Here is a 25108-nt window from a genome sequence, read left to right on the forward strand (position 1 = left end):
AGTTTGGTAGATGGAATTTGAGAAAGCTCTGTTGGATTCTATTTCCTTTAGGAAGTAGAAAGTAAGTTTATCTTCTGAAAACACTTCTGTAAAGGGAGGTGGAGGACTGAGGAGAGTGGAAAGGTTTTAAAATAGCTGTTGGGAATGGGAGAGATGACTCACAAGGGAACTACGATTCCTAGGTAACATTAAAGTTTTAGTAGAGAATGGGACTATGAATATGGAGTGACATCAATGTGCCTCACTGTAGAAAAAGAAGAAGTTCAAACAAAGTAGAATGCCAAATCCAAAGGCAAGATACAGGAATTGGAGTTTGCCAGGAAGGAAAACAGGGCAAAGGATTTGAGAATTATTGCAGGAGAATGGCTGGTTGAAGCAATTAATCATGGTATTTCTTCATACCAAATATACAAATGTAGGATTAAACACTTACAGCACCAGCAATATGACAGACAAGGTAACATGAATATCTTCCTACTACAAACACCCAGAATTGCTGGGTTATGCATACAACCCACAGGATAAAATTATATCTCCAGAGGCCAGGAATGAATAGGAATTGAAAAAACAGCAGTAAGCTCATAAACTGGTTCTGCACTGTCCTGGAGCTAATGGCACGGGTAGCCATCTCTATAACCTAGAATATGTGTTTTAAGACTCTTAAGGGAACAGGAGACAAGGTTGTGGGCCCCTGCGAAGGAAGGTTAGCATTGAGAACCTTCCGTAAAGCTGAGAATCACAGAAGTGAAAAGGTGGACCAGAAAAATTCCATCCAATGGTACAGAAAGACAATGTAGAGGCTTATCTGGCTACCTGAATTCTAGGTGTGAGAAAGAAAAAAAAGAGGTTTTCTGATAATGAGTCTGTATTCAATGCTTAGGACTATATCTCATATAGGTTTGATAGTGAATTCATACTGCTAGCACAGTCTGGGGCTCCCAAACTAGAGAAATTAACATAAAAATCGGTCCCAGGCCAAAGATTTAACAACAAAAAAGCTTTAAAAAATACCTTTCCCAGATTCTATAGGATTTTCATAATAAAGCCACACTAAGGATGAGTTCACAATGCAGAATTATAGCATCCACAGGAAACAAACTGCCTTAAGTGAGAGTTAGCTGACACAATATTCAAAGGGATTAAAACCCCAGGAAATTCAGCTAACACAATATAATAGGGACTTGAAAATAAATATGTTTGAACTAATTAAAGACAAAAGGAGAAAAAAAAGCAAAGAAAAATACATTAGAAGAAGAAAGGCAGCTCTGAGAAAGAATTAAATAAGTTTAACAAATGAAAAACATAATTATAATTAAAATTCAATGGATGAATAATGGTATGTTAGAGATGAAGAGATAATGCACGCATTAGAAGTCACCTCTTCAGAATTTAGAATTCAATGCAGAGAGATGGGAAAGATAAAACTGAATTAAAGAAATAATTAAGGATATGCGTTACAGAAAGAGAGAATAGAGAAAATATGAGAGGCTATACTCACAAGCATAATGATTGAGAACTTGCCAAAATTAATGAAAGATTTAAATCTTCAAGTATGAGAGGCACAATGAGTCCCAATTAGTAAAAACAAAGAGCAGGTACATTAATAGTTTCAGACCGAGATTCATCATAATAAATACCAAAGACAAAGAGGTGATCTTAAATTACTGAAGAAAAAACAGATTACTTATAAAGGACAACAATTAGGATGACAGCAATAAAGAAACCAACACTTTAAACTATTCCTATTATTTGGTATAGTCTAATGGAGGTGTCTTTCATTGTTCTTAATTAAAAAAATCAAGCTTCAAAATGTGTATACATTTGTCTCCATAATTTAATTCTGATCATTTATCTAGAGGAATTATATACGTAAGTGTATGTTCAAGATTACCACAAAGTTATTTATAATAGTAAAAATTTTTAAAGAATTTAAATTTGCAAAAAATAAAATAAATTTGCATCAATAGGAGACTGATAAAGTATGTGAAAAAATCCTATGCAGCTATTAAGAATGAGATCAATCTATATACTTTAACTTTTACAATTATCCACCAAAAATGTGATTTGGGTCTGTTTTCCAACAATGAGCCTCAGTTTCCTCATCTCTAAGATGGGGTAAAAAAAACTAGCACCTACCTCTTAGGTTGTTGCAATGATTACATGAATTAATATAGGCACATAGCAAACACTATATAATTATTTGCTGTATTTATTACTATTTATTAAGTACCTATATAGTGCTTACTACGTGCAAGGTTCTATTCTATCTCGTTAGAAATATTAACTCATTAGAAACATTAATGTGTTCATAAGTGAAAAAGTTGAAGAACAGTATGTTTTATATATTCTATATTAGAATGTATAAACTAAGCTGTTAATAGTCATCATCTCTGCATGTAGAATTACATAGGAGGTTAACGTCTATCATACACTTTACATAGCTCTCTATACTTTTTGGATTTTTATAAAGAGGAAGAATTAATACATGTACTTATGTTTTGGAAAAAATTATTTCTTCCAAACATTATACTATTTTGATAAAGTGACATCAACCTTTCTGTTCATTGGTTTGATATAGTATTTTTGCAGTTCTGCTCCATTCTGCTCTAGAACAAACTCAGGGATGGGAAAAGTTTTGTCAAAGGCAATTGGTTCCTATGTTGATTAGATATTTACAACATTGGCCATTGGCTGAAGAACTGGGGTTGAGGGTGAGGTCCTGATGAACAGAAGCTGAAATATGCCATTTCCTTAGGGAAGGAAGTTTGAGGCCTGGAAGAGGAAGGGAGCCACCTGGATGGAGTGGGAAGTGAAGGAGTTCAGAGGGCAGCACCTGCTAGTGGATTCTCCCCCCATTTGACTCTTCTTTCTTACTTTATGGGCAGACCTGGAATCTGTGATTCCATAGTGGCTTGGAGGATCCAACACTAAAATTCAATTTGGGTTCTGATTTCTCAATGAGCATTTTCTAGATGTGGTTGAGTGTTATGACTCAACGTAAACAAAGGTAAGTTCCCATGGAAAAGTGAAGCATTACTGCTAGGTGAGAACTCTACAGGTATGCTGATTTAACACTGGTAGGGAAGTATCTATCATCTCCCAAATTCCATAGTCACTTGAAATGCAGAAAAGAGTTGTCCATCTCATAATGGTGGAGTCTCTTCCTTTGGAAAATTTAACCCGTCTCATTACCTCTGTGACAATGGCCTTTAGGATAGGTTTCATGGCAGGATGTGACGAGGGCAAGAGAAATCTCCATATCATATTCCATAGATTCTAAGATGTTCATTTTTAAGTATTTTACCATAGCTGGGATGAATCTCAGAGTATTTGTTTCTTATAATCGCCACTGGCTAATATTTGTTCCCTTTGTTGTGCATTTTAATATCTCTGAAACTGAGATTTGTCTCACTGGTCTTAAAGACAATCACACTTGCTTGGTAGTTTCTGACCTCAAGCTGAGATCATTCCCCAAATATGAGAATGAATATATAATGATAAAACAAAAATAAATCAATCATATTGGCTCATAAAGATTTCCTTCTATTTAACTAGAAATATTCCTTCCTCTTAAGATCATTTCTTTCTATCAGTTCCCCACAGAGATGAAAGCATCATTTTCAGTGGCATGATTCCATGTAGTCCCTCCCCTCTCCTCCCACCACCACCAATTATATTTGCTGCATATTGGTTTTGTTAGGTTGAAAAGAGACAAAGAGACTTTTCAGTGCCCTACAGAAGGAATTCTAAGTCAAGAGACAGTCTATCTGTTTCTCCAATCTGCCTCATGTTCTACTTTAGGTATCCAAAGAATGATCCATACTGTCTCTCTTATGTATCTTTATTGAACTGGTTTTCTCTAAGTTCTCTAACGGCCAGGAAGACACTCAGTGGCACAGGGATGTGGTAATGGAATGGGATGATATGGATGGCAGGGCTGGAGTTTTTAAGGAGAGGCTGCATCTCAGAGGCTTTAGATGACCGCTGAAATGCAAGATTCTGATTTTTACTTTCCTGTTTTTGACCCCAATTTTAAAATAATATAATTTTTTTAGCTGGAGTGGAGAAGTCATTGTTGACTTTTTAAATCATTGGAAAAGATACACTTAAAAATTTACAAATATCTAATTTTCTTATATTTCCCTATATCCTTACATGTTTCCCTTATATTCTTTGACTTAACGATTATGAAATGATTTATTTATTTGGAACTGAGTGTCGATTTTATCACATTCTGTGGATTTCACATTCAGACAATTCTGCTTTGTGTATAGAAACTGGCTGAGTGTAGAATACTTGAGACTCCATTTAAAATAGGTGTATGGTGGAATGTACTGGACTCCCTGTCAACTGCATTTTCTATTATTACCTTGTTTACCCTTGGAGGTTTAAGCTATGAAGGAAAAGACTGGGCAGAAGAGAAGCTGGAACCAAGGGAGGGTTCTCTGTCAGCAATCACCAGTGGGAGAGGTGGCTTAGTACCTGTATAAAGCTGCAGATGAGAGCCGTCAAAGTAGATCAAGACCAGGAAGAGAACCCTCTGAGGTAGAGGGCTATTGTAGGCTTCCCAAATGTTTAAACAATACCTCATTTGCAGGAGGCCTCAAAAAGCAGAACCCTGTCTCAACACCTGAGAGAGGCATTTTGGGGAGTGAGGAGGGAAGGTGAGCTACCTGGCGAATGTAAGTGGCCTCAGTACATGAGCCTCCATCACTTGTCAAGGCCCTCAAGGGTTGTCAGTCTGTTTCTCTGCAGTCTGAAAGGCTTTCCCATGTATCCTTAGGGCTGCCTTGGTCTATCAAAGGCTTTTTTGGGAAGATTTTTTGCAGACATATGCAGTATATCAGACAACAACAGAATCCCAAAAGATAAAAATAAATCATTACACATATACATTATATATACACATATATGTATCTGTATATATGCATATACATACATAAACATATATACATACATATAAACATACATACACACATACACACACACATGATGTCCCAGAGGCAAATGTCAATAGATCTAACTAGAAGAGATCAGCACTGTCTTCAAATATGTTAGACTTCTGGCTGCCTTCCTTCCTAGAGATCAGATTTCCTTCTTGCATCTAGAAGAGTGGAATTGATCAAGTAATGTGGACACAACATTTGATTTGCTTTTTCCTTTGTTTATGCTGCAGCTCTTAATATGACAAATGCCACAGAGAGAGGTATTTAAACCCCAACGTGTGCTGTGCTCTCAGTGATTTGCAGTTTTAATAAAATTTGCGGTGCTCCTGTACCCGGCATCAATTCCACTTGCTTGATGCCACTAACAGGTTTGATTTGCGGTCATGAATACATTGTCTATCTAAAAACCAAACCAAAGAAAAAGGCAGAAGTCTTTGATATCCCTGGGGGTCATCATGGGGAAAATTAAATCTGCATGATTAATAAGGTGCATGCTCTAAAAGAAGAGTTCTATCCACTGATTTCCACTTAAGGGGCTATTATGTTGCATTCCCATCTAAAAAGTCCCATAGTGCTTTCAAGAAACAATGGTACAGTGGTCCTTTAGTTGAGGAGTTGTCACTAGAGTTCTCTAAGGCAAGAAAAAGTTATATAATGATTATAGCACTGAACAGATGCTACATCAAGTGAAAAAACAGGTAGGCCCTCTTTAACTGCACGTTTGAAGAAAAAAAATGTGCCTCAAAGATTTTTCTTAAATTGTTTACTATAATGGGGACATTGCATTTTTTGAAATGCAAAGTTACTGTGACCTGAAATACGCATACTCTAATCAGAGTAAGCTTTGATTTTCATTTTTTAGGTGTCAAAATGAGATGTCCAAGTTCAAGCATACATAGGCAAAAAAGGAAACGTTCTTTCTCTTTAGTGCACTGATTTATGCAACAGAGACTCATTTCACACTGTGCAAGATAGAGAAGGCCATGCCTCCACTGGCCTTAATTTCAAAATGTAGTAACTTTGAATCATGAAAAGATGTAATAGAAAGCTATTAGAACTCGATGGTAATATGGAATTCAAATACTACTACTTAAGTTATTTCCTTCAGGAATCAAATAGATGACTTTCAAATTGTAATTAGTATGTTCATTTCCACGAATGATAAACTAGTCAGGCATGATTTCTAGAGGGAACTTAACGTACTGGCTAATAACATGGGCTCCAGAGCCTAGAGTAAACTCCTAAGTTCAGGTCCTCACTCCACCACTTGTGGAATGTCAGGTAGTTTCCTTAGTCTCTTTGTGCCTCAGTTTCTCTACCTGTACAAGGAGGTTAATAATACTTTGTACCTCATATGTTGTAAAAAGGATAAACTAAGATAACATATTTAAAGCTCTTATAAGACTGTACAGAGCAGTCACTCAGATAATAGTTATCAGTGTTAGTTCTCAGACTAATGTATCTTCTGCGCAACAGAAGTGATGATTTAAAAACACTTGTGGAGATAAGCACAGCTCTTTATTCCATGTGTCATCTTTATCTTTGAGGTAGACGCAATCAAGTTCAATGGCAAAAAAAAAACAAAAAAAAAAACCCTACATTTTTCTTTAAAAGAGAGTTGATTTTTATTAACTTTGGTTCCATCAGAAGAGCAATCATAGGTTTTCAGCCTGAAGTCGTAATTCTGTCCCTCGTTCCACAGATCAGGAAACTTGAGACTAGAAAAATCAGTACTTTCTCCAAGTTAGCAAGGAGCTCAGACGTCTCGGTTCCCAGGCCAGGATATCTTCCATTACCCCATTCTTGAGTTTTCCCTTTCTCTGTGTTTATGTTTCATAGACCAGCATGCTGGAGTGCTCACATGCTTTAGCGTCAGATAGATATGGGTGCTAATCCTGACTCTGCCACTTGCTAGTTATGTGAGGTCGGATGATTTACTCAACCCTTCCAAGTCTATTTCCTCATTTGGGAAATGGGAGCAATATTACTTAGAGCATAGAGTTCTTAAAATGGACTAAGAGCATATATGCCGTGATAAATACTGGGGCTCCTTGATAAATACTGGCTGTTGGTGGTCTTGTTGCCTGTTGTTTACATTCTACCCGGAGAATATTGCTGGTTAGGTCTCTCAGATTTCATAAATAGAATGTCAACATTGCCAACTGCTTCTCTTGTTTCCAAAGAACATAAATCTATCCTCAGTCAGCAATGTTTTATACCTGCATGCTTGGTACTTGTCAGAGACTGTAACTCTGGTTTGGCCCCACTGGGACAAGTGATAAGAGAAAGCTTCTCTAAGAAGCTATATGAAGATTTGCCTTTACTGGCACACAGGAAAGGGGCTGTTTAGAGTCGGTACAGAAACATAGTATCCGCAATAGGAAAATCAAAGCAACCTTAGTGCATATCCTGGGCTTACCGCATATTTTACTCATTACAGAAATAGCGGTTCGCCAAAAAATCTTGTCAAAAATATCGATCATTCCATCATTTACTGCTTTAAGGTAAATCTTGAGAAATTGCTTTAAAAATTTAGTGCCTGGGTGGGGGGAAAATGGTCTCTCCCGAGAAATTGGCCTTTTGTTTCCCTCCTTGTCGTGAGAATGGTGTACTTTATTTTTACTTTGTTTTTTGCCCTACCTGGCATGTATCTCAGAATCCAAGTCATAGCACCTGTTACACTAAGCCAACCAGAAGTCTTCTTTGCCTGACACTAATGTGTTATTTCATTTAATTTACTGTCACATCATTAATTATAGTCACTTCAAAACCTCTATGGAAAGAAATGGAAATAACAAAATTGGTGAATTAATACAACTCTTCCTCCAAGGTAGTGGTTCTCAAACTTCAATGCACATCAAAAGCCTCTGCAAATCTTATTAAAAGTTATAGCTCTAGGACGCATTCCCCAGAGATTTAGATCTAATAGGTCTGTGTTAGGGCCTTTTAACAATTTCCCAAATGAACCTAACCCGAGTAGTCTATGAACCACACACCGAGAAACACTGACTTGAGGATTTCTACTTGGAATGTCTTTATTCCAGACAAAGCTTAAAAATTTAAGGAAAAAGTTAGCTTATCCATAATTCATAGGATAAAAGTTAGAATAAGCTTCAAATTTATTCATTTGTTGAGTGCCTACTGTATTTTATGGAATGAGATTATTCCTAAGGATACAGAGATAAAGACATGGCTCACTTCTGGAAAAGTTTTCAAATTCAGTGAGGAAGATGAGCATGCAAGCAAGTAATTACAAAAATTAAAGTTCAACTATTTGCAATGATAGAAGTACAGGACAGGGGAGATGGTGGGAGGTCAGGGAAAGCTTCAGAGAGGTGAGGTCCATCAGGGCTTTGACTGATGAATAGCAGCTCATGGTACAGATCATATCACAGTGATGGCGGTAGGGGGAAGTAGATTTATCATGAGAGCACAAGCTGCTGCTGAGTCAGGGAGTAAAAGACAGACTAGAGAGTACAAGACAGTATCTACTGGGATGCCATAAAAACCAGAATGGGCTGCAATTCAACGCACAGGCTAACACTGAGACTATAGCACGTGGTATCTTTCTTAGACATGGTTTTCAAATGCCATCTCTTTAGCATGGGGACCTACAGTTTGGAGGCCTGTGGTCATATCTGGGCATCTGGAATTCCATTTCAAAGACCACAGAAATGTTCCCAAGCCAAGCCATTTTAGACAACCAGGAGACTACGGTGTCACTTAAGCTTAAGGTTATAGCTCCTATTTCTTTTCCTGGCTAAAATTTCTGGTGAGCTAAAATAATAATAATAATAATAATAATAATAATAATAATAATGATAAAATAACTTAAAATAAAAAAATTCTTGTTCTTAATAAACTTTACCTTCTTTGATCGCTGTCAGAGCTCAAGTATCTTCCTTTTCATGAGATTAGGTCCAAAATGTTATTTAAAAGTAAACAAAGATTTTGATAAATGTACCATGGTTATATAAGATGTTAATATTAGAGGAAGTTGGGTGAAGGGTACCTGGAAACCCTCTATATTATCTTTGCAACTCTTCTGTAACTCTAAAATGATCTTAAAATTAAAACCTTAAAAAGGGTAAACCAAGAAAGGCTTCTGTCCTGGCAATTAAGCAGCTTAGCATCTCCTCCCCATGAAAACCAGAATATACGCTTTTTTCAAGAATGAAAAACATGAATCACAACTGAAGTCCAACTTCTTCATTGGCTTATGGTTAAACTTCTAATATATTTTCAGAACCATTTTAACAAAAATATTCTTTTTTTTTTTTTTTAAAGATTTTATTTATTTACTTGTCAGAGAGAGACATAGCAAGAGCAGGAACACAAGCAGGGGGAGTGGGAGAGGGAGAAGCAGGCTTCCCGCAGAGCAGGGAGCCCGATGTGGGGCTCGATCCCAGGACCCTGGGATCATGACCTGAGCCGAAGGCAGACGCTTAACGACTGAGCCACCCAGGCGCCCAACAAAAATATTCTTAATAGTTGCTCCATCTCCATCTAGGACTGAACTAAAAACAAGTTAACTTCGTGTGGCTCTTATCTGATTTACTTGATAAACACTTCTTGCTCATGGTCATTATTCACCGTCCATATTTACAAGCTAGGGAAATGTTATTATCTCAAAGTCCACAGAAAGGTTTCCAGCCCAAGCCACTTGAGAGAATCATGATGTCACAGAGCCAGGCCAGCCTTACTTTGAAGATGCAAAGGAAGGCTGTTTGTGAGGGTGCTGTGTATGTTTTCTAAAGGAGCTTGCATTCTGATTCCTTCAGAGATGGAGCCACAGTGGATAAACCTCATGCACTGCTCTGCTTCAGAGGAAACAGAAATGTAAACAGTGGCAGCACACTAGAGTCGGGTTTCTTTGCTTTAGCTACCAAGAAGTCAGCAAAGAAAATCCAGGTATTTACTTAGGTTTATTATTATTATTGTCACATGTTCTTTTAATGATTGGAAAACAAAATAATCTATCCAGAAACAGAGTACCACAGAGCCTCAATATCATTACTTTTCAATAATTGCCTGAGCCAATTTTTTTTAAGTAAAAAATAAAACTAAAACGACCCTTTTGCTGCCTGTGGTGCTTGTCTTCTACTAGGCATCTCCAACGCAATAATTCGTAAAATACAATGCTAGATGAGACAAATGCAGCCTATTTAAGAATGGGTTCAAATAATCTAGTATTGATTAGCATCCACGTTTTTTTTCATAATAAGGTCTGAACAATGGACTTCTCTTTCTACAGAATGATTCCTCTCTTCTCGGATAAGTAAGGAATGGATTTAAGTACAAGCTTTTAACACCTACAAAAAGGGTACTCAACACGATCCATATCTGGAATGTAGCTCCCTAAGGCAGACTGAAATTTAAAAACAAAATATACCTTCTTTCTTTGAAGGCCGATGGAGAAATAGCTTTCATCAGTCAGGAAGATACCATGAGCTACAAACAGCTCTGAAAAAAAATAAATGAAAGAAAGAGCGAGCTAGAAGACCTGGCTTCAAAATTAGCCTCTAGTACGTTCTAGCTGTGTGTTAGTTGCTTTATTAACTGCTTGGTGCAAATCATTTCATTGAAAAATGAAAAAGTCCTAGAATGTTTTCCTGACAGTACCAGATGTTCAGAGATTTCTTTAAGGTTTTGCCTATGAAGAAAATTATAAACAACGCCATCCTACAAGGAGCAAGAATGTGCAATGGCAGCCTCCATTGAGATTTTGGCCTAGGTGGCCAGATTCCTATTATCTTCTTGGCTCTCCTCACTCTTGCAGTCTGAAGAATGGGAGCCATCGCTCAGTTCTGCCTGTTTCCTCTTCTGGTCTCTTTCTTCCTCTCCACAAGGTCTACGTGACCTATATGATCTTACTAAATGTGTTCATTTCTGCCAGGGAATCTTGATGGCTTTCCCTCCTCCCATATAATAACACATTTCCCCTCCAAATTTCTTCTCCAATCAACTAACACAGTGAAATGAATAGGAAAAACTTAATTTATCTTTCTTAAAATCAAATCATATACACACACACACACACACTCACATTCAAAACTGAAGAGCAAGTATAAAAACAAGTGTTGGATATTCATGATTTTCAATGGAATATGACATAACGTATTTTTATATAAATGCAAATAAAAACATATGCATATTTATAGTCACAGAAGTAGAATATTAGAAAGAGTCTTACTATTCTTTGAATTTGTGAGACTTTCTATGTATGTATTAGTTTCAGTTCTGGGGGTAAATTAAGATAAGAAGGTAAGATAAGAAAGTTCAAAAGTGAGCAATCAGCATGGTAAACTGGAGCTAGCAAGCTTCGAAAAATGAAAATATTTGATGGATTTTTTTTTTTTTTGTCCAGTGGATAGGAACAGAAACTAAGTCTTGTGGGTGGTAATTATAAGGAGACTGATTTGGTTTGATTTAGAATATATTCCTTTTTTTAACAGTATTTTAGAATATATTCTTTTTAACAGGTTGCTATGATAATACTGAGTTCCCCATAAATCAAAGTATTCAAGAAAATGATGGATATACTATTTAACTCAGATGTTGATTATATCTCAGATTATTCCAATAAGAGAAGTCTCTGATTCTCTATTCTAAATGTCTTATTGAACAATTCCAAGAAAGTAGAAAAGGAAAATGAATCACTACCCAGCTCCTTTTTTAAGTATTTTCTTTTTTCTATAAGAGACTGTGCTAAACTTTAGGGGGAAACAAAAACATAACAAAAGTAAAGTATGCGGGGCGCCTGGGTGGCTCAGTCGGTTAAGCGGCTGCCTTCAGCTCAGGTCATGATCCTGGAGTCCCAGGATCGAGTCCCGCATCGGGCTCCCTGCTCAGTGGGGAGTCTGCTTCTCCCTCTGACCCTCCCCTCTCTCATGCTCTCTGTCTCATTCTCTCTCTCAAATAAATAAATAAAATCTTTTAAAAAATAAAAATAAAAAAAAAAAATAAAAAAACAAAAGTAAAGTATGCTATGCTGTTCCCTGCCTCCAGCCCCAACGGAGATTACACATCAGTTTGGAAGCCAAGACTGATGCATTACACATAAAGCAGTTAAATGGGAATAAAGACCATGAAGCTAAATATTTAAAAATTGATAGGTAGTAAAACAGTAAGTTCAGAGGTCAAGAGGGATCATAGGCTAAGCAAGCAGGATACATGAAAAAACTAGGACTAGAGTCTGACCTTGAAATGACCAACAATCTCATACACTGAATGAGTGTACTCAAGCTTGAATAGGTTTTGCAGATTATTCTTGCATCATTTTCTCTAATTTAAAGTGATCTCAATTGTGCGTGCATGTGTGTGAATGTGGTACCTACTTGAATAAATATATAAGCATGTGTAAATACATATGTATAGAGCTGTGTATCTCTACTTGTGCCTAGAAAGAAACGCCGAGAGTCTCTATATGAAAATATAATTTCTGGCAGAACTTCTAGGCCTCCCCCTAGGAAAACGGCAGATCTTAGACAATCTTTCACCTCTTGAGTTGGTTCTGTAGATCCACAGGGGAGGAAAGGGGTACATTCTTTCAAAATTTCACACTGCTCCCAATTCCAAACAAATCAAGCAAAATGAACAGCAGTAACAACAGTAAGTACAAAGTGATAGCAGAGGGAACTCAGCATGGTCTTCGTGATATACTCTGAAGTACAGATCAAACCAAAATTAAGCAAAATTGAAAGGAAATGAAGAATGTACCTTCGCTTGTTCCAGAACCCAAAAAAGAACAGTGTATGAGGGAAAAAAAAAAATGATGAGCGAATAAGAGTCTCAAAATTTACTGAGGCCTTTTAACTTTAGTGGAAAAAAATTTTGGAAATAATAGCGGCCAGGGAATGAAGACACTTAGTATTCCCTTGGAGTCCCATGCTCCTCTCAGCTACTCATAGATAGTTACTTGGCTGGTGAAAACCAAAAATAGTAAGATTTGGAAATAATCACAATTGTGTTGAGGAACTAGGAAAACTTGCCCAGCCCAAAGGCGTTCAAATGCAATTTTTCAGAGCCAATCTGGCCCACACATGGACCTTCATTTATTTTTCCTGATGATGTCTGTGTTGGAAACCAGGGATCTCTACGATTTCAAGGGTCCACATGACCAGTTTTCAGTATAAAAAAACTGGTATCGAATACCAGGCACTGTTGGGGGTGTTGTTCAAAAAAAAAAAGTGATTTTCTTTTTATAGGTACATATGACAGAAGACTTTTAACTCTTTTAACCATAAATGTATTCAATTTAACAACTTTTAAGTCGTCTTTGACCTTGAAAAAATAAAACAGGAATGTGCCACTGACTTGGTTGGTGGAGGCAGGGAACGTTCAATCAGAATAAAATTTAAAAGGGGAAATTATAAGTTTGCTTACATTTAAGAGGATTGGGTATTAAGCTCAATAATGAGGGTTTCTTACTATGAAGCACATTAGAACAGGAATTGATGTCTGAAAACTGGCGTGTGGCGTTTCTGGCTCTGAATCTACAGCAAAGCTCTGAGTCTCAGATTCCTCGTCTGGAAAATGGGCTGAATAATATCAATTTATGTTTAATCACAGGAATAGGATCAGGGTTAAAGGAGATAACATATATCGCGTGTGCAAATAACCATAACCTGTGAAGAGCTATGCAAATACATTCCTAGCATTCAAAGTTGTTAACAATAGCATTGCTATTTTACACTTATAAACAAATGCTGCAGTTGGCTTGTCACTAATTTGAAGAAAGGTCTAAATGGACACAAACTTTCAGGGAAGAAAAACAGAGCTCTAGGTGGGATCTACATCTGATATAGTTATATTAAACATTTTGGAACCATTAATTTGGCGGTTGTCTCTTTCCTGGGATTTTTTAAAAAATTATAAATTCTCATTCTGTATACCCAATGTAGACATTTTTACATTTTTCTTTATGGCTTGCTTCACTGGTAGTTTCCTACAAGATAATGGTTTGCTCCTCCCTGCTCTCTGAGCAGCCTCCGGGAGTGGATACGGAGGAGAGACTCTCTGTTGGTGGTAGGCTCTGTTCTGGAGAAACCCCCTAATCCTCTGTTTACCACAACATGAGTCTATTGCCATAGAAATGATAGTTGAGATCCCAGATTCAACCTCACTGACTTCACAGCAGGGCCCTGTAAAAGGAGAAGCCATGCTAACAAAGGGAAAGCACAATTTATCAGAATAGTAGGCAGTCTGTTGCCTTGAAAGGGTAATTGTCAGCATTAAAATAAAAATGCATGAATGAGCTATGTTGTTGGGTATGCTGTAGTTTATTTTCTGTGTAGTACTGCCCGACTAAGAGTAGTAATTTGAAATTTTATGTCATTTAACAGTTTGCTTGTAAAGGTCAGCAGTTTCCCTTGATTGCATTTGTTTCTTATTGAAATAAGAAACAAGCAGATTCTAATTAATCTTGTTGCACAACTGATGTTTCTGTGGTCAAAGATTTTCCCTTTTCATGATGTGTTGTTTTTGTTTGTGTGTTTATTGTGTGCGTTTGTTTTGTCTTGTTTCTATTAATAGAAGAAAGTGAACCTGAACAAGATACTAAAGGTATTTTTTTTCTTTTTGCCCTGCTTCTTTTAAATGTATGGTTCTATTCGATTGTTTATTTTTGCTGACCTTATAAACAATTCTAAGTGCTGTTATTTTTTTTAGGGAATAACAAACGATGTACAGGGAATACTGTGAGCATTTGACCGAGTGTTATTAGATGGGCTGCTTTATTTTATAATGTATTTATTGACTATTTACTAAGTAAACTCTGAAAATGCAAACAAATGACATAAATCAGCATAGGAATATAAATCTCACACAGATTGGAATAGAAAGTTACCTTTTGACTGAAAGCCTTTTTTTTGGGGGGGGGGGAGTGGGGAGGGGAGGGTGTTAGAATTTTTGGAGGAATGTAAAAATGTTAAGATGCCAGCTTAGGTTTTTACTGTTATTACTCCAAGAGGACAAGTATTATGCAACTGCTCCAAACCAAACCAAACCAATCAAATTTAAATTAATTTTAATTGCCCACAGATACATACATATATTTAGTGTAATATGTTTAGAGGAAAGCAGCTGGAAATCAAATTTGTTTGGGGGAAAAACCCTACCTTGTAGAATAAGAGTTTTTCTTCCAAGAAAGCATCTTCTATCCTGATTAAGATTCAAACTTTGTGCTGTTCTAACCTAACCTTTTATGTTTTTTGGATAAGATTCCCAAGTTCTCATACAGTAGTTTGGCACTAGAAATAAAACTTAGGCTGGTAGTATTAGAAATAGCACCTCCTTATCTTAGGATACTTTTCTATTTCTAAACATCAGGCTGCTTACAACCAAATTTAGATAAAATCATTTCACCTGCCCCTGTGTGATTCTTTTTGTTTGTTTTTATTTGCTTTCACTTCAACTCAGTCATTGCTGGTTAGAATCAAGTAACCCCAAAAAACAAAACAAACAAACAAAAAAAACCCTCCTTAAAGGACACTAGAATAAAATAAAGAAAGGAAAAAATGAGAAAATAAAATCCATGTGAGCTCACTGTGTCCTTTGAAATAATTACTCAGAAACAGAATTTATAAGGGACTTAAGTATTCCTCTGGTCCTACTCCCTTAACAAGAAACGAGAGGTAATTCATCTCAAGCCAAACTGCTTGTTCATTTTGGGACTGCCCTAGGCTCTCCACTGCACCACCACTGCAATTTCAGACTGAATAAGAGCTCTATCTCCTTACTACAAATTCAAATTACCCCTTAAAATGACAATCAATAGTAAGATTTATCATGTTTCTGAAAGTGCTTTGGAAAATGGAAAGAGAGAAGGAAAGAGGCAAGGATGGGTGAGAATGAGAACATAATATGGTTACGTTATAAAGGACTTTGGAAACACTGGCTGCTTAAGTCCAATTTTGAAAGTATGATTTTCAACCGGCAGTTAGCACTATAAATTTACCCAAGAGAAATTGAAGCCCAAAACTCATGAATAAATACCACGAGAGAAAACCCAGGGATAAAGAGATTGCCCGTGTCTATTTCCCATGATGCTGATGAACAATGATTTGCTTGCCCACAGGAATTGGAGAATAACGGATAAGACTATAGAAAGAAGAGTTGCATCGTGGTTTTTTTGCTTTAAAAATCCATACCAAAACAGTTGTAAACATTTTCCAAATTACTAAGTAATGTTGTACCCCATCTATTAAGTAACTTGTTTATGTAACAAAAACACTTTTATACTGTTTTTGATGCAAATAAAATGCAAGATAGGGATATTCAATGGACATATTACTTGATATGAAATATACCACATTACTTTTAAAACTGATAACCTAGAATGCATTTTCAGTTTGGGGCTACCAGCAAAATAATGGGAGTTTATTACTGAATTACATCTAAGTTTATTATTACAGGTGTATTTTTATCGATGGAGGTTAGTCTGGCATTTATTTTTAATTGCAACTGGCCTTACTGTTTTCAATGTTTGATAACTATGGTGGTATTTCTTTCATCCCTCCTTCACCTCTTCTGCTTGAAACTGGTAACAAATGCAGATGGGTATAAAAAAATATCAGTTTTATTGTTGATAAAGCTGGATTGAAAAATAAAACTCTACTTTTTCATCCAAGAATTAGACTAACAGCTGTTTCTTCATCCTCCTCAGGCCCTCCCCACTCTTTAACCTTCCACCCCTAGTTGTAGGATGGAGAAGCCCTGAGCTGGGACACTTGATGCACATTAACCCCATACCCTTGTTGTCTGAGGGTAGCTGGGAGAATGATGGCCCCAAGAGGGCTGAAATACTCATAACATAGACAAGTCCCTTTCTCCGATCTCACCAATCAGAAGAGTCACTCATTCATTCATTGATTCATTCACTCATTCAACAAATATTTATTGAATGCCTGCTATGTACCATGCAGGGCTCTATCTACCTATCAGTCAGCCTGTGTTAATGAACAAAACAAGCTCTGCCCTGTGATGCTTACATTCCAGAGGAGGAGACAGCCAACAAACAAACAAATCCATAGTTATGACATGGTGATAAATGCTATGAAGAACCACAAACAAGGGTAAGGGAATGTGCTGAGAAACATTTTGATAAGGAGACATCTGTGACCTTCTTTGGGGGCAGGGGGAAATTGGCAGGAAGGGTGGAAGCCATCTTTCAATACTGAAAAAAGGGGGCAAGTTCCTATTTTATCTTTTGACAAGAATGTGGGTATGCAAAAAACAGCTTCCCTTTTATTCCTGGCCTTTTTCCCTCTCCACCCACTGGACTTAACAATGTGTGTGGAGAAGCTGGAGCTGGTGTATTGAATTAAGAGCATATAGACTGTGACCTGGTGAATGAGGGGGCACAAGCCACCCACATGGACTTGCAAGGAGCTCCCTCAGCATCCCAGCTCCCACTTTGGGGAAGTGAAACCCATGGGTTCGTTGTGATTGAAGTAGTTTCAACACACCCACACAAAGGAAATAGAATCGTTAAGATTTATTACTTACAAATCCCAGAAGCCAGGGCCTGGGGAGCATGCTCTGAGCCCAGGGAAGGGAAGTCCTCTGACCCCAGCCACAGAGAAGGAGACAGAGAGTGGGATAGCAAGAACCTATACTTAGAGGTGATTGGGACGGAGAAGACTAACTTTTCTCAGGCTTTACTCTAAGTGGTTATTTTAAAAGGTGCCCAGGAAAAGCAAAGTGGGAACTTATGATGGACATCCTAAACTCAAGTCCTTATCTAAATGTCTAGACTCTGGGTGTGGCAGGGTTATCATACTGTAAAATACTAAGGCAGCAACTCAAAAAAAAAAACTTTGTTTTTTTTAAAAGGTGTTTTTCTCATCACACAATGAAACCCTGGCTCAGCCGAGGGTATATCTGCCCTTTTGGAGGAGGAGACCAGAAATTTATCAGCACAGTCACACCTTCAGGAAGCCACTGCAAATGCCAATAGTGCTCCTTCATGTACCATCCTGTGCCCCACTGGACCCCCCCCCCCAGAAGGTTCTGATATGGGACAGAGCAGTATATTAAGTAAATTCACTGCAAGGCCATGTTGACTCTATCTTATTCACCATCTCACATTATGCTTAGCTGTGTTGTGCAGTATAGATCATCAAAAGTTCTGCAGTGAGCCGAAATGATATTCTAAATAATATAATACTAGCCAAAAGGAAAAAAAAAAAAAGGCTGTAACTTAGAACAAAATAAATCCTCCCTTATTACTGCATTTCCAGGAAGAATTTACAGTCCCCAAATGAAAACTCTTGCCTCTATAAACTAAAGCAGAAACAGTGTTTAGATTTCATTCTCCAATTTCTTAGTCTTCTTCTCTTTAGCCAGAAGGGTCTTTCAGGTTCAAGGGTACACAGTTCTCTGCAGCAGCTGCTGGCTACACTTTTCCAGTACCTGTGGGACTGAAATAATCCCACTCCCAATCTCTAAAAGATCCTGCTGTGTTCAGATTCTGAGAGGCAATGGGAACCATAAGATGATGAGTACAGTAGTGTCACACTCAAGAAACGTAAGACACACAAGTATAGTTGCAACCCCAACAAGTTCTTTCAACCAAAGGATGAACGTGGACTCAGCTATGCTGTGCAATCCAGGTCTCCATCACTGTTGCCAGAAAACATTAGAAAAGGAGAAAATACCTGAGAGCGGTCAGTCTCTGTCGGTTGTCGAGAGTGTACAACCTGTAAGCTTAGGCTAAGCTGGGAGGAATCTCCCATCAGGTGGTCAGATGGGTCACCGTGTGTCACTCTGGTAAATCTGGAAGAAATGTGCCCTGCCTCCTCGCTGGCTGGTCTTCTTGGGAAATTTAGAATTTCCGGTGAGGACAGCCTCGGTCACTTAGTCTTGATTGACACTTCCTTCAGACTCATTCATTATGCAACTTTTTATTTCCTATTTCACCTTGGAGCCCGGCTTTTCTGGAACTTCAGTCGAGGGACAGGCTTCACTTCCTCTTTTAAGGTGGCATGTTTATCCCTGACTAGCAGGACTGGCTCCGTAATTTGTGGGCCACGTGCAAATGACAATGATTTTAATTAAAAAATCATGAGTAATTTCAAGGCAAGGACAGCAGAACGTTAAACCAAGCATGGGCCCCTCTTAGCACGGTGCCCTGTAAGACCACCCAGGGCCTCTTACTCTTGGAGCCAACGCTGCTGACCGCTATGGCTACCGCCACTCACTCTGCTAAGAAATTTCTCAGGCTCTATATATCACCTGCTAGGGAAAATTTTCCCACATTCTGTTTCAACTTAGAATCATCCCTCATAGAATTTTGATCTAAAACTGTTGTAGAGGGGCGCCTGGGTGGCTTAGTCAGTGAAGCGTCTGCCTTCGGCTCAGGTCATGATCTCAGGATCCTGGCATCAAGTCCCGCATCAGGCCCCCTGCTCCGCGGGGAGCCTGCTTCTCCCTCTCCCTCTGCCCCTCAGGCTTGCTCTCTCTCAAATAAATAAAATCTTTAATAAAAAAAAAAAAAAACTGTTGTAGATATTTCTGAGGCTCTTAGGACCAATGCCTCTGCCAAATGTTCCTCCTCAGAGCCTTACTTTTTTTCAGTTTTGGGGTTTTCTAAAACTTGATGCTATTTAAATGGCAGAAGAAGTGTGTGTCTCATCCCATGTTTTCTGGAGCTGTGGGTAGGCTCACAGCAATTTTTTAAAATGTTATTATAAAACTTTCAATCTCACAGAAAAAGTAGATACAGTACTATAGTGAACCCCCATGTTCTCATGACCCACCAGCAACAATAATCAACAGTCTACCGATTTTGTTTCCTCGATTCCACCACCATGTTATTGCTGCTGGTTTCTTTTAAAGCAAATCCCAGACATTAGTTCAATCAACCAATATGCACGTTAGTGAAAGGATTTTTTTAAAAAAACATAATCACATTACTATGTTCATTACTCCACCCATCCCCAATTAGCACTAATTTCTTAGTACCATTTACCACCAGGACTGTGCAATTGTTACCCAATTATCTCAAAATATCTCTCTACATCTGATCCGTTGAATAAGATTCCAAACAAGATCCACACCTTGCATTTGGGTTATGCCTCTAAAGTCTTTTTAACTCTATAACAATTCCCTCTTTCTCCCCGCCCCACCCAGTACAAGTTACTTATTGAGAAAACTAAATAATTTGCCCTATTGAATTGTCTACATTCTGGATTTGAATGAATAGCATCCCCATAATGTTGTTTAACCTGTTCCTTAACCTCTTTTTTTGTAGGTCGGTAATTAGACCACAGAACTTTTTAAAAGCAGGCTCAGTTTTGTTTTGCCGGGCAGATTCAGCTACATTTTAAACATTTGATGCATTTTTTTAACCACCTGTTGCCTTAAAGATGGAGCCTTCCTTGCTTTTTCTTTCTTCTGGCTTTTGTGCCCAACACTGTATTTCTAACATGCTCTTCTGGATTCCATCTCTTAGAGTCCTCAATATCAAAAAACAGGAAATTGAATTAATCGGAACCTGCAAATCTAAAATTAGAATCTGCAAAAAGGATTCAGTTGTCAAATCATATCTTCCCCGAACTTTCTCTTAATTAATCAGTAGGGATTCAGTCTCAGAATGGAATATTAATTACCTATTCTCCTGCTCACACTTGACCTAAAATATTTCTTTCTTTCTGGTCCAATGTGCTCATCTCATTCTCTAAAAAGTTGGACAAATTTTTTCTGTCCTCCACTATGATACACTTGAAGATATAAAGCATTAATTATTTCATTAATTCAATTAAACACTATTACTTTGGTCAGGCACTCTTCTAGGTACTGAACAAAACAGGCTAGGTTTTTGGTTGCTGAAAACTCACAATCTACGGGGGTGGGGGAGAGGCAGACAATAAAATAACTTCAGATAGTGGTAAGGTCTGTAAAGACAATAAAACAGGATGATGAAAAGTGAATGGCGGGAGGTTATACCTTATGTTGGGTGGTCAAGGAAGGCCTTTCTGAGGAAATGCCACTTAACCAGAGACTGGATGATACAAGGAACGTGCCACAGGAAGATCAGGGGGATGAGTGCTCTAGGCTGAGGGAAAGCATGGACAAGCTCCTAAGGAGGGAATAAGCTTGGAGTGTCCTTGAATGGTGAGAAATACAGGGTTATAGCATAAATGGCTTAGAAGCCAGGGCATGGCATTTGGTATTATACTGAATACAGAGGGAACATGGAAGGAATTTACACAGGAGAACACGATTTGATTTGCATTTTTAAAAGACCACTCCAGGAGCGCCTGTGTGGCTCAGGTCATGATCTCAGGGTCCTGGGATCGAGCCTCGCATCAGGCTCCCTGCTCAGCTGGGAGCCTGCTTCTCCCTCTCCCTCTGCTGCTGCCCCTGCTTGTGCTTTTTCTCTCTTTGTGTCAAATAAACAAATAAAATCTTTAAAATAAATAAATAAAAGACCACTCCAGCTTGAGCATTCCCTATAGGAGTCACTCACCACTTCTGTTTTCCTAACAGTTTTTGCCAGAATCCTGCGGGCTCCTGAATCCCACAATGTCACATTTGGCTCCTTTGTGACTCTGCGCTGTACAGCAACAGGCATCCCTGTCCCCACCATCACCTGGATTGAAAACGGAAATGCTGTGAGTGCCATCTGTATGGGGACTTGTCTGGGGAAGACTCATTGGAGAGGAATTTCAGGACAGACCACATATTTATGATGTTACCCTGATCTCTGTCATTGGTCCCACCTGCACCTCCATTGTTCAAAGCCTTCTAGGATTTTCATCTTAGAAGTCACTGCCCTAGAAATTGAACTCCGTGGGTTTGCTTCTTTCCTTGTGTCGTAAGTGAAGAGTAGAAAATCAAATTTTTCCTTATGCTTTTGTGTAAAAGGGAAGAGGTAATAATTCCTTCCCACACAAGTAAAATAATTTTCACAAAACTCACCAGCTTAAGAATTAGTTCACTGGACCTGGAGGCTACTTTGATGAAAAGTAATCCAGAATTGGAACCCATAACCGTCAGTTTAACATTCTTGAATTCATTTTTATACAGATAATAATAACATATATTAAGTGATCACTATGTGCCAGACTCTCTTCTAAGCACTTTACATACAAACATTCATTTATTCATTCTACAAATATCTACTGATTATCTCCTGGGCGTGAGGCACTATTCTAGGCATAATGGATACAAGAGCAAACGAAACAAGCAAAATAAGTCAGTCAGATTAAGACAAATACCATATGATTTCACTCATGTGTGGAATTTAAGAAACAAAACAGACGAATATAGGGAAAGGGAAGGAAAAATAAGATGAAAACTGAGAGGGAGGCAAACCATAAGAGACAGTGAACTCTAGGAAACAAACTCAGGGTTGCTGGAGGGGAGGTGGGTGGGGGGTGGGGGTAACTGAGTGATGGGCAGTAAGGAGAGCACTTGATGTAATGAGCACTGGGTGTTGTATACAACTGATGAATCACTAAATTCTACCTCTGAAACTAATAAAAAAATAAAGTAGTATTTTCAAAAAACAAAACAAAACAAGTGAAGCTCCCTGCCCTCAAAGAGCTTCCATTATGGTGGGGAAAGACAAACAATAAAATAAAACAAATAGGAGAATATTCTATGCAGACAGTGTCAAATACTGTGGGAAAATGAGACAGAATGTGCAATCTTAAGAGAAAGATTCCATTCTCAATAGAGTGGTCAAGGAAGCCTCATTTAAGTGAAGACATTTGAGCTAAGATCTGAAGGAGCTGAGGAGGAGGCTATGTAAATAACTAGGGGAAGAACCCTGGGGAAAGTCTCTAAGATAACGTTGCACAAGGTATGTCAGAGGAATAGCAAGTAGGTCAGTGTGACCAGAGGTGAGTGAGCAAAGAGGAAAGAAGTAAGGGGTGAGTTTAGGAATTATGGATCATATAAGCTTATGCAGAGCATTGGAACAACTTTGGCTTTTATTTGAGTGGGATAGGATGCCATTTTAGGTCTCTTTATATTATCTGTTTTCCTGCTGACTCTTACTCATTGTGCTTTGTTTCCTTGTGTGCCTAAATATCTTTGACTACATGCTGTTCATTGTTTAGGGGGGGAAAAAAGGTCAGGGATTAATTTGAGGTCCAGATAAAGATACTTCTCTCCAGAAAGAATTTTTGTTTATTTCTGCCAAGGACCAGAGACAACAGCTTATCTTGGATCATCTTAAACCTAGTTCAAGGTTTGAAGCTCCTTGGTCATCCCAGATAATTATAACACAGCCTGCAATGCTATGTGGGCTATTTCACTTGTAGTTCACGTTGATAACCTCCCTGATATCTGGTTCTTTGAGATTTTGGTTTATTGTATCTCTTATTAGACTTCTCATCTTTATGGAACCTGAGTTTTGAATTCTGTCTCCTTACTCCTCAAAGGAAACAAATTTTTCTGGGTTGGAAAAATGTCTTAGAATAAAAGTTTCTAAATTTGTTATATCTGGTAAAAACATTTTTCCAGAATTTTAATTTTTTTCAGCGTGAGAATTGGTTTGATAACCCAGCTGACCATATCGGAAATAAGACTCTTTCATGGATTATTGTCATAATTATATTTTATAGACTTTAACCACTTGTCTATGTTTGGTTTGAATTCGGTCCCTAGTTTCTGATACTCTTTATGAGGTTAAAGATGTTTATTTTAATCTTAATTTAACAAATGTTTTTAACATAAGTATATGTTAAATTCAATAAAATGCCTTGTCATTAATTATTTTAACTTTGTGACAAACATGTAATTTTTCACTTTAAATTGGAAAGTTTCCTTTTCATTCTTTAAAAATGCTGCTCTTTTTTTGTGTGTTCTTTCAATTTGCTGTAATTTTCCTTAGGATCATTGCATCTATTTTCAAAAATGGGAATACTCTAGTTTTTTTGGGCTATCATGTTCAGGTTTTGTTAACAATATTATGCCAGCCCTACAGAATCAATTGGCAAGTTGATGTACTTTCTTTTGATACAGAACTCAAAGGGAGGAACTTGAGATGCAAATCTCTCTTAAACTCAGGGACATTTTCCTCTGTTGTATCTTTAATAATTGTTTCTCTCTTCTCTACATTTTTTTCTATGCAGAACATAAAGATTAGGAAGAATGTAGTTGTAATAGAAGTTCATTACACCTCTATTAAATAAATTTATTTTAAAACTACAATCTTTCTAATCTTTATGTTCTGCATATTTTTGTGGATGGACAGAGGGAGTCCTATGTAACTAGGTAGTCCTAATGTCTACCATAAATATCCCCCACAAGAACCCACTAAAGAAAATCTTATTCACGAGTTCTAGCCCATGAACAGATGCTTCAGTCTAGTGCTATATGCACTCATAATAATTCATAACATTCTTCTGCTACTTTATTGACTCAAAGTCTGCTCCTACTTACAGCCCTGTTATCTGAACTCTAGAATTTTCCATGACTCTATAGGGAAAATTTATCCATTCTCCTCTCAGTGAACTTTAAGGTTTCAGTGACTTGGTTGATATTAATTTTTCTATCAACTCAGTCACATCTCTTTGTATCTTCCAGAAATTGCTGAAAACTCCTGGCCCTTTGATTATGCTATCCTTCCACCTTTCTAGAGATTTATTTTTCCTAATTTTAGGTTTGATTTATCTTTTGGGATTTTGGGTAAAGGACAGTTAAACATGTGGGCTGAGATTATCTTTGTAATTCGGATGCTGAGCATGACTTGCAATGTACTACAACCTCATTTAATATCTTCTGTTTCTTTTAAGTCTCTTCAGCAGGGTGGGTTCTTTTCTCACCATTGAGGCCTACCCCAAGCAGGCTCTGTGACTTTTCCAGTTCTTTTAGGTGATTTTACATCACAAACACCATCCCAATTTAGTAATTCTGACTGCCTAGCCCTAAGTAATAACCAAAGTTTCCAACTGCAATTCACAGATGCGACCTTTTTTTTTTTTTTAAGATTTTATTTTTAAGTAATCTCTCCACCCAATGTGGGGCTCAAACTCACCCCCCACACTTGAACACTCTAGATGGAGCCAGCCTACCTTTCTTAAGACAACTGCATGCATGCCACCTGCCTTCCACAACAGTCCTGCAGTTAGCTTCTTCTCTCACACTCATTCACTCTTCCCCTACTTCCTAACTGCTATTTAAGACTCCTACAGGTTTGGGGTTGGAAG

General features: G+C 37.8%; 1 protein-coding gene across 5 annotated transcripts in view; it reads left to right on the forward strand.

Moving 5' to 3' along the window:
* MUSK (muscle associated receptor tyrosine kinase) overlaps positions 1 to 25108 on the forward strand; it is an 87070-nt gene that overhangs the window by 23761 nt on the left and 38201 nt on the right. For 3 of the 5 annotated variants that reach the window (XM_032418754.1, XM_032418755.1, XM_032418757.1), the window contains exon 6: positions 21438 to 21562. In XM_032418754.1, the coding sequence (XP_032274645.1) occupies positions 21438 to 21562 (125 nt within the window). Of the gene's footprint in view, positions 1 to 14480; positions 14511 to 21437; positions 21563 to 25108 lie in introns of all 5 variants that reach the window. The other 2 variants (XM_032418753.1, XM_032418756.1) reach the window with 1 other exon arrangement.

Source organism: Phoca vitulina, unplaced genomic scaffold (genome assembly GCF_004348235.1).
Source record: "Phoca vitulina isolate PV1807 unplaced genomic scaffold, GSC_HSeal_1.0 scaffold21, whole genome shotgun sequence".
In the NCBI taxonomy this organism is placed as follows: Eukaryota; Metazoa; Chordata; class Mammalia; order Carnivora; family Phocidae; genus Phoca; species Phoca vitulina.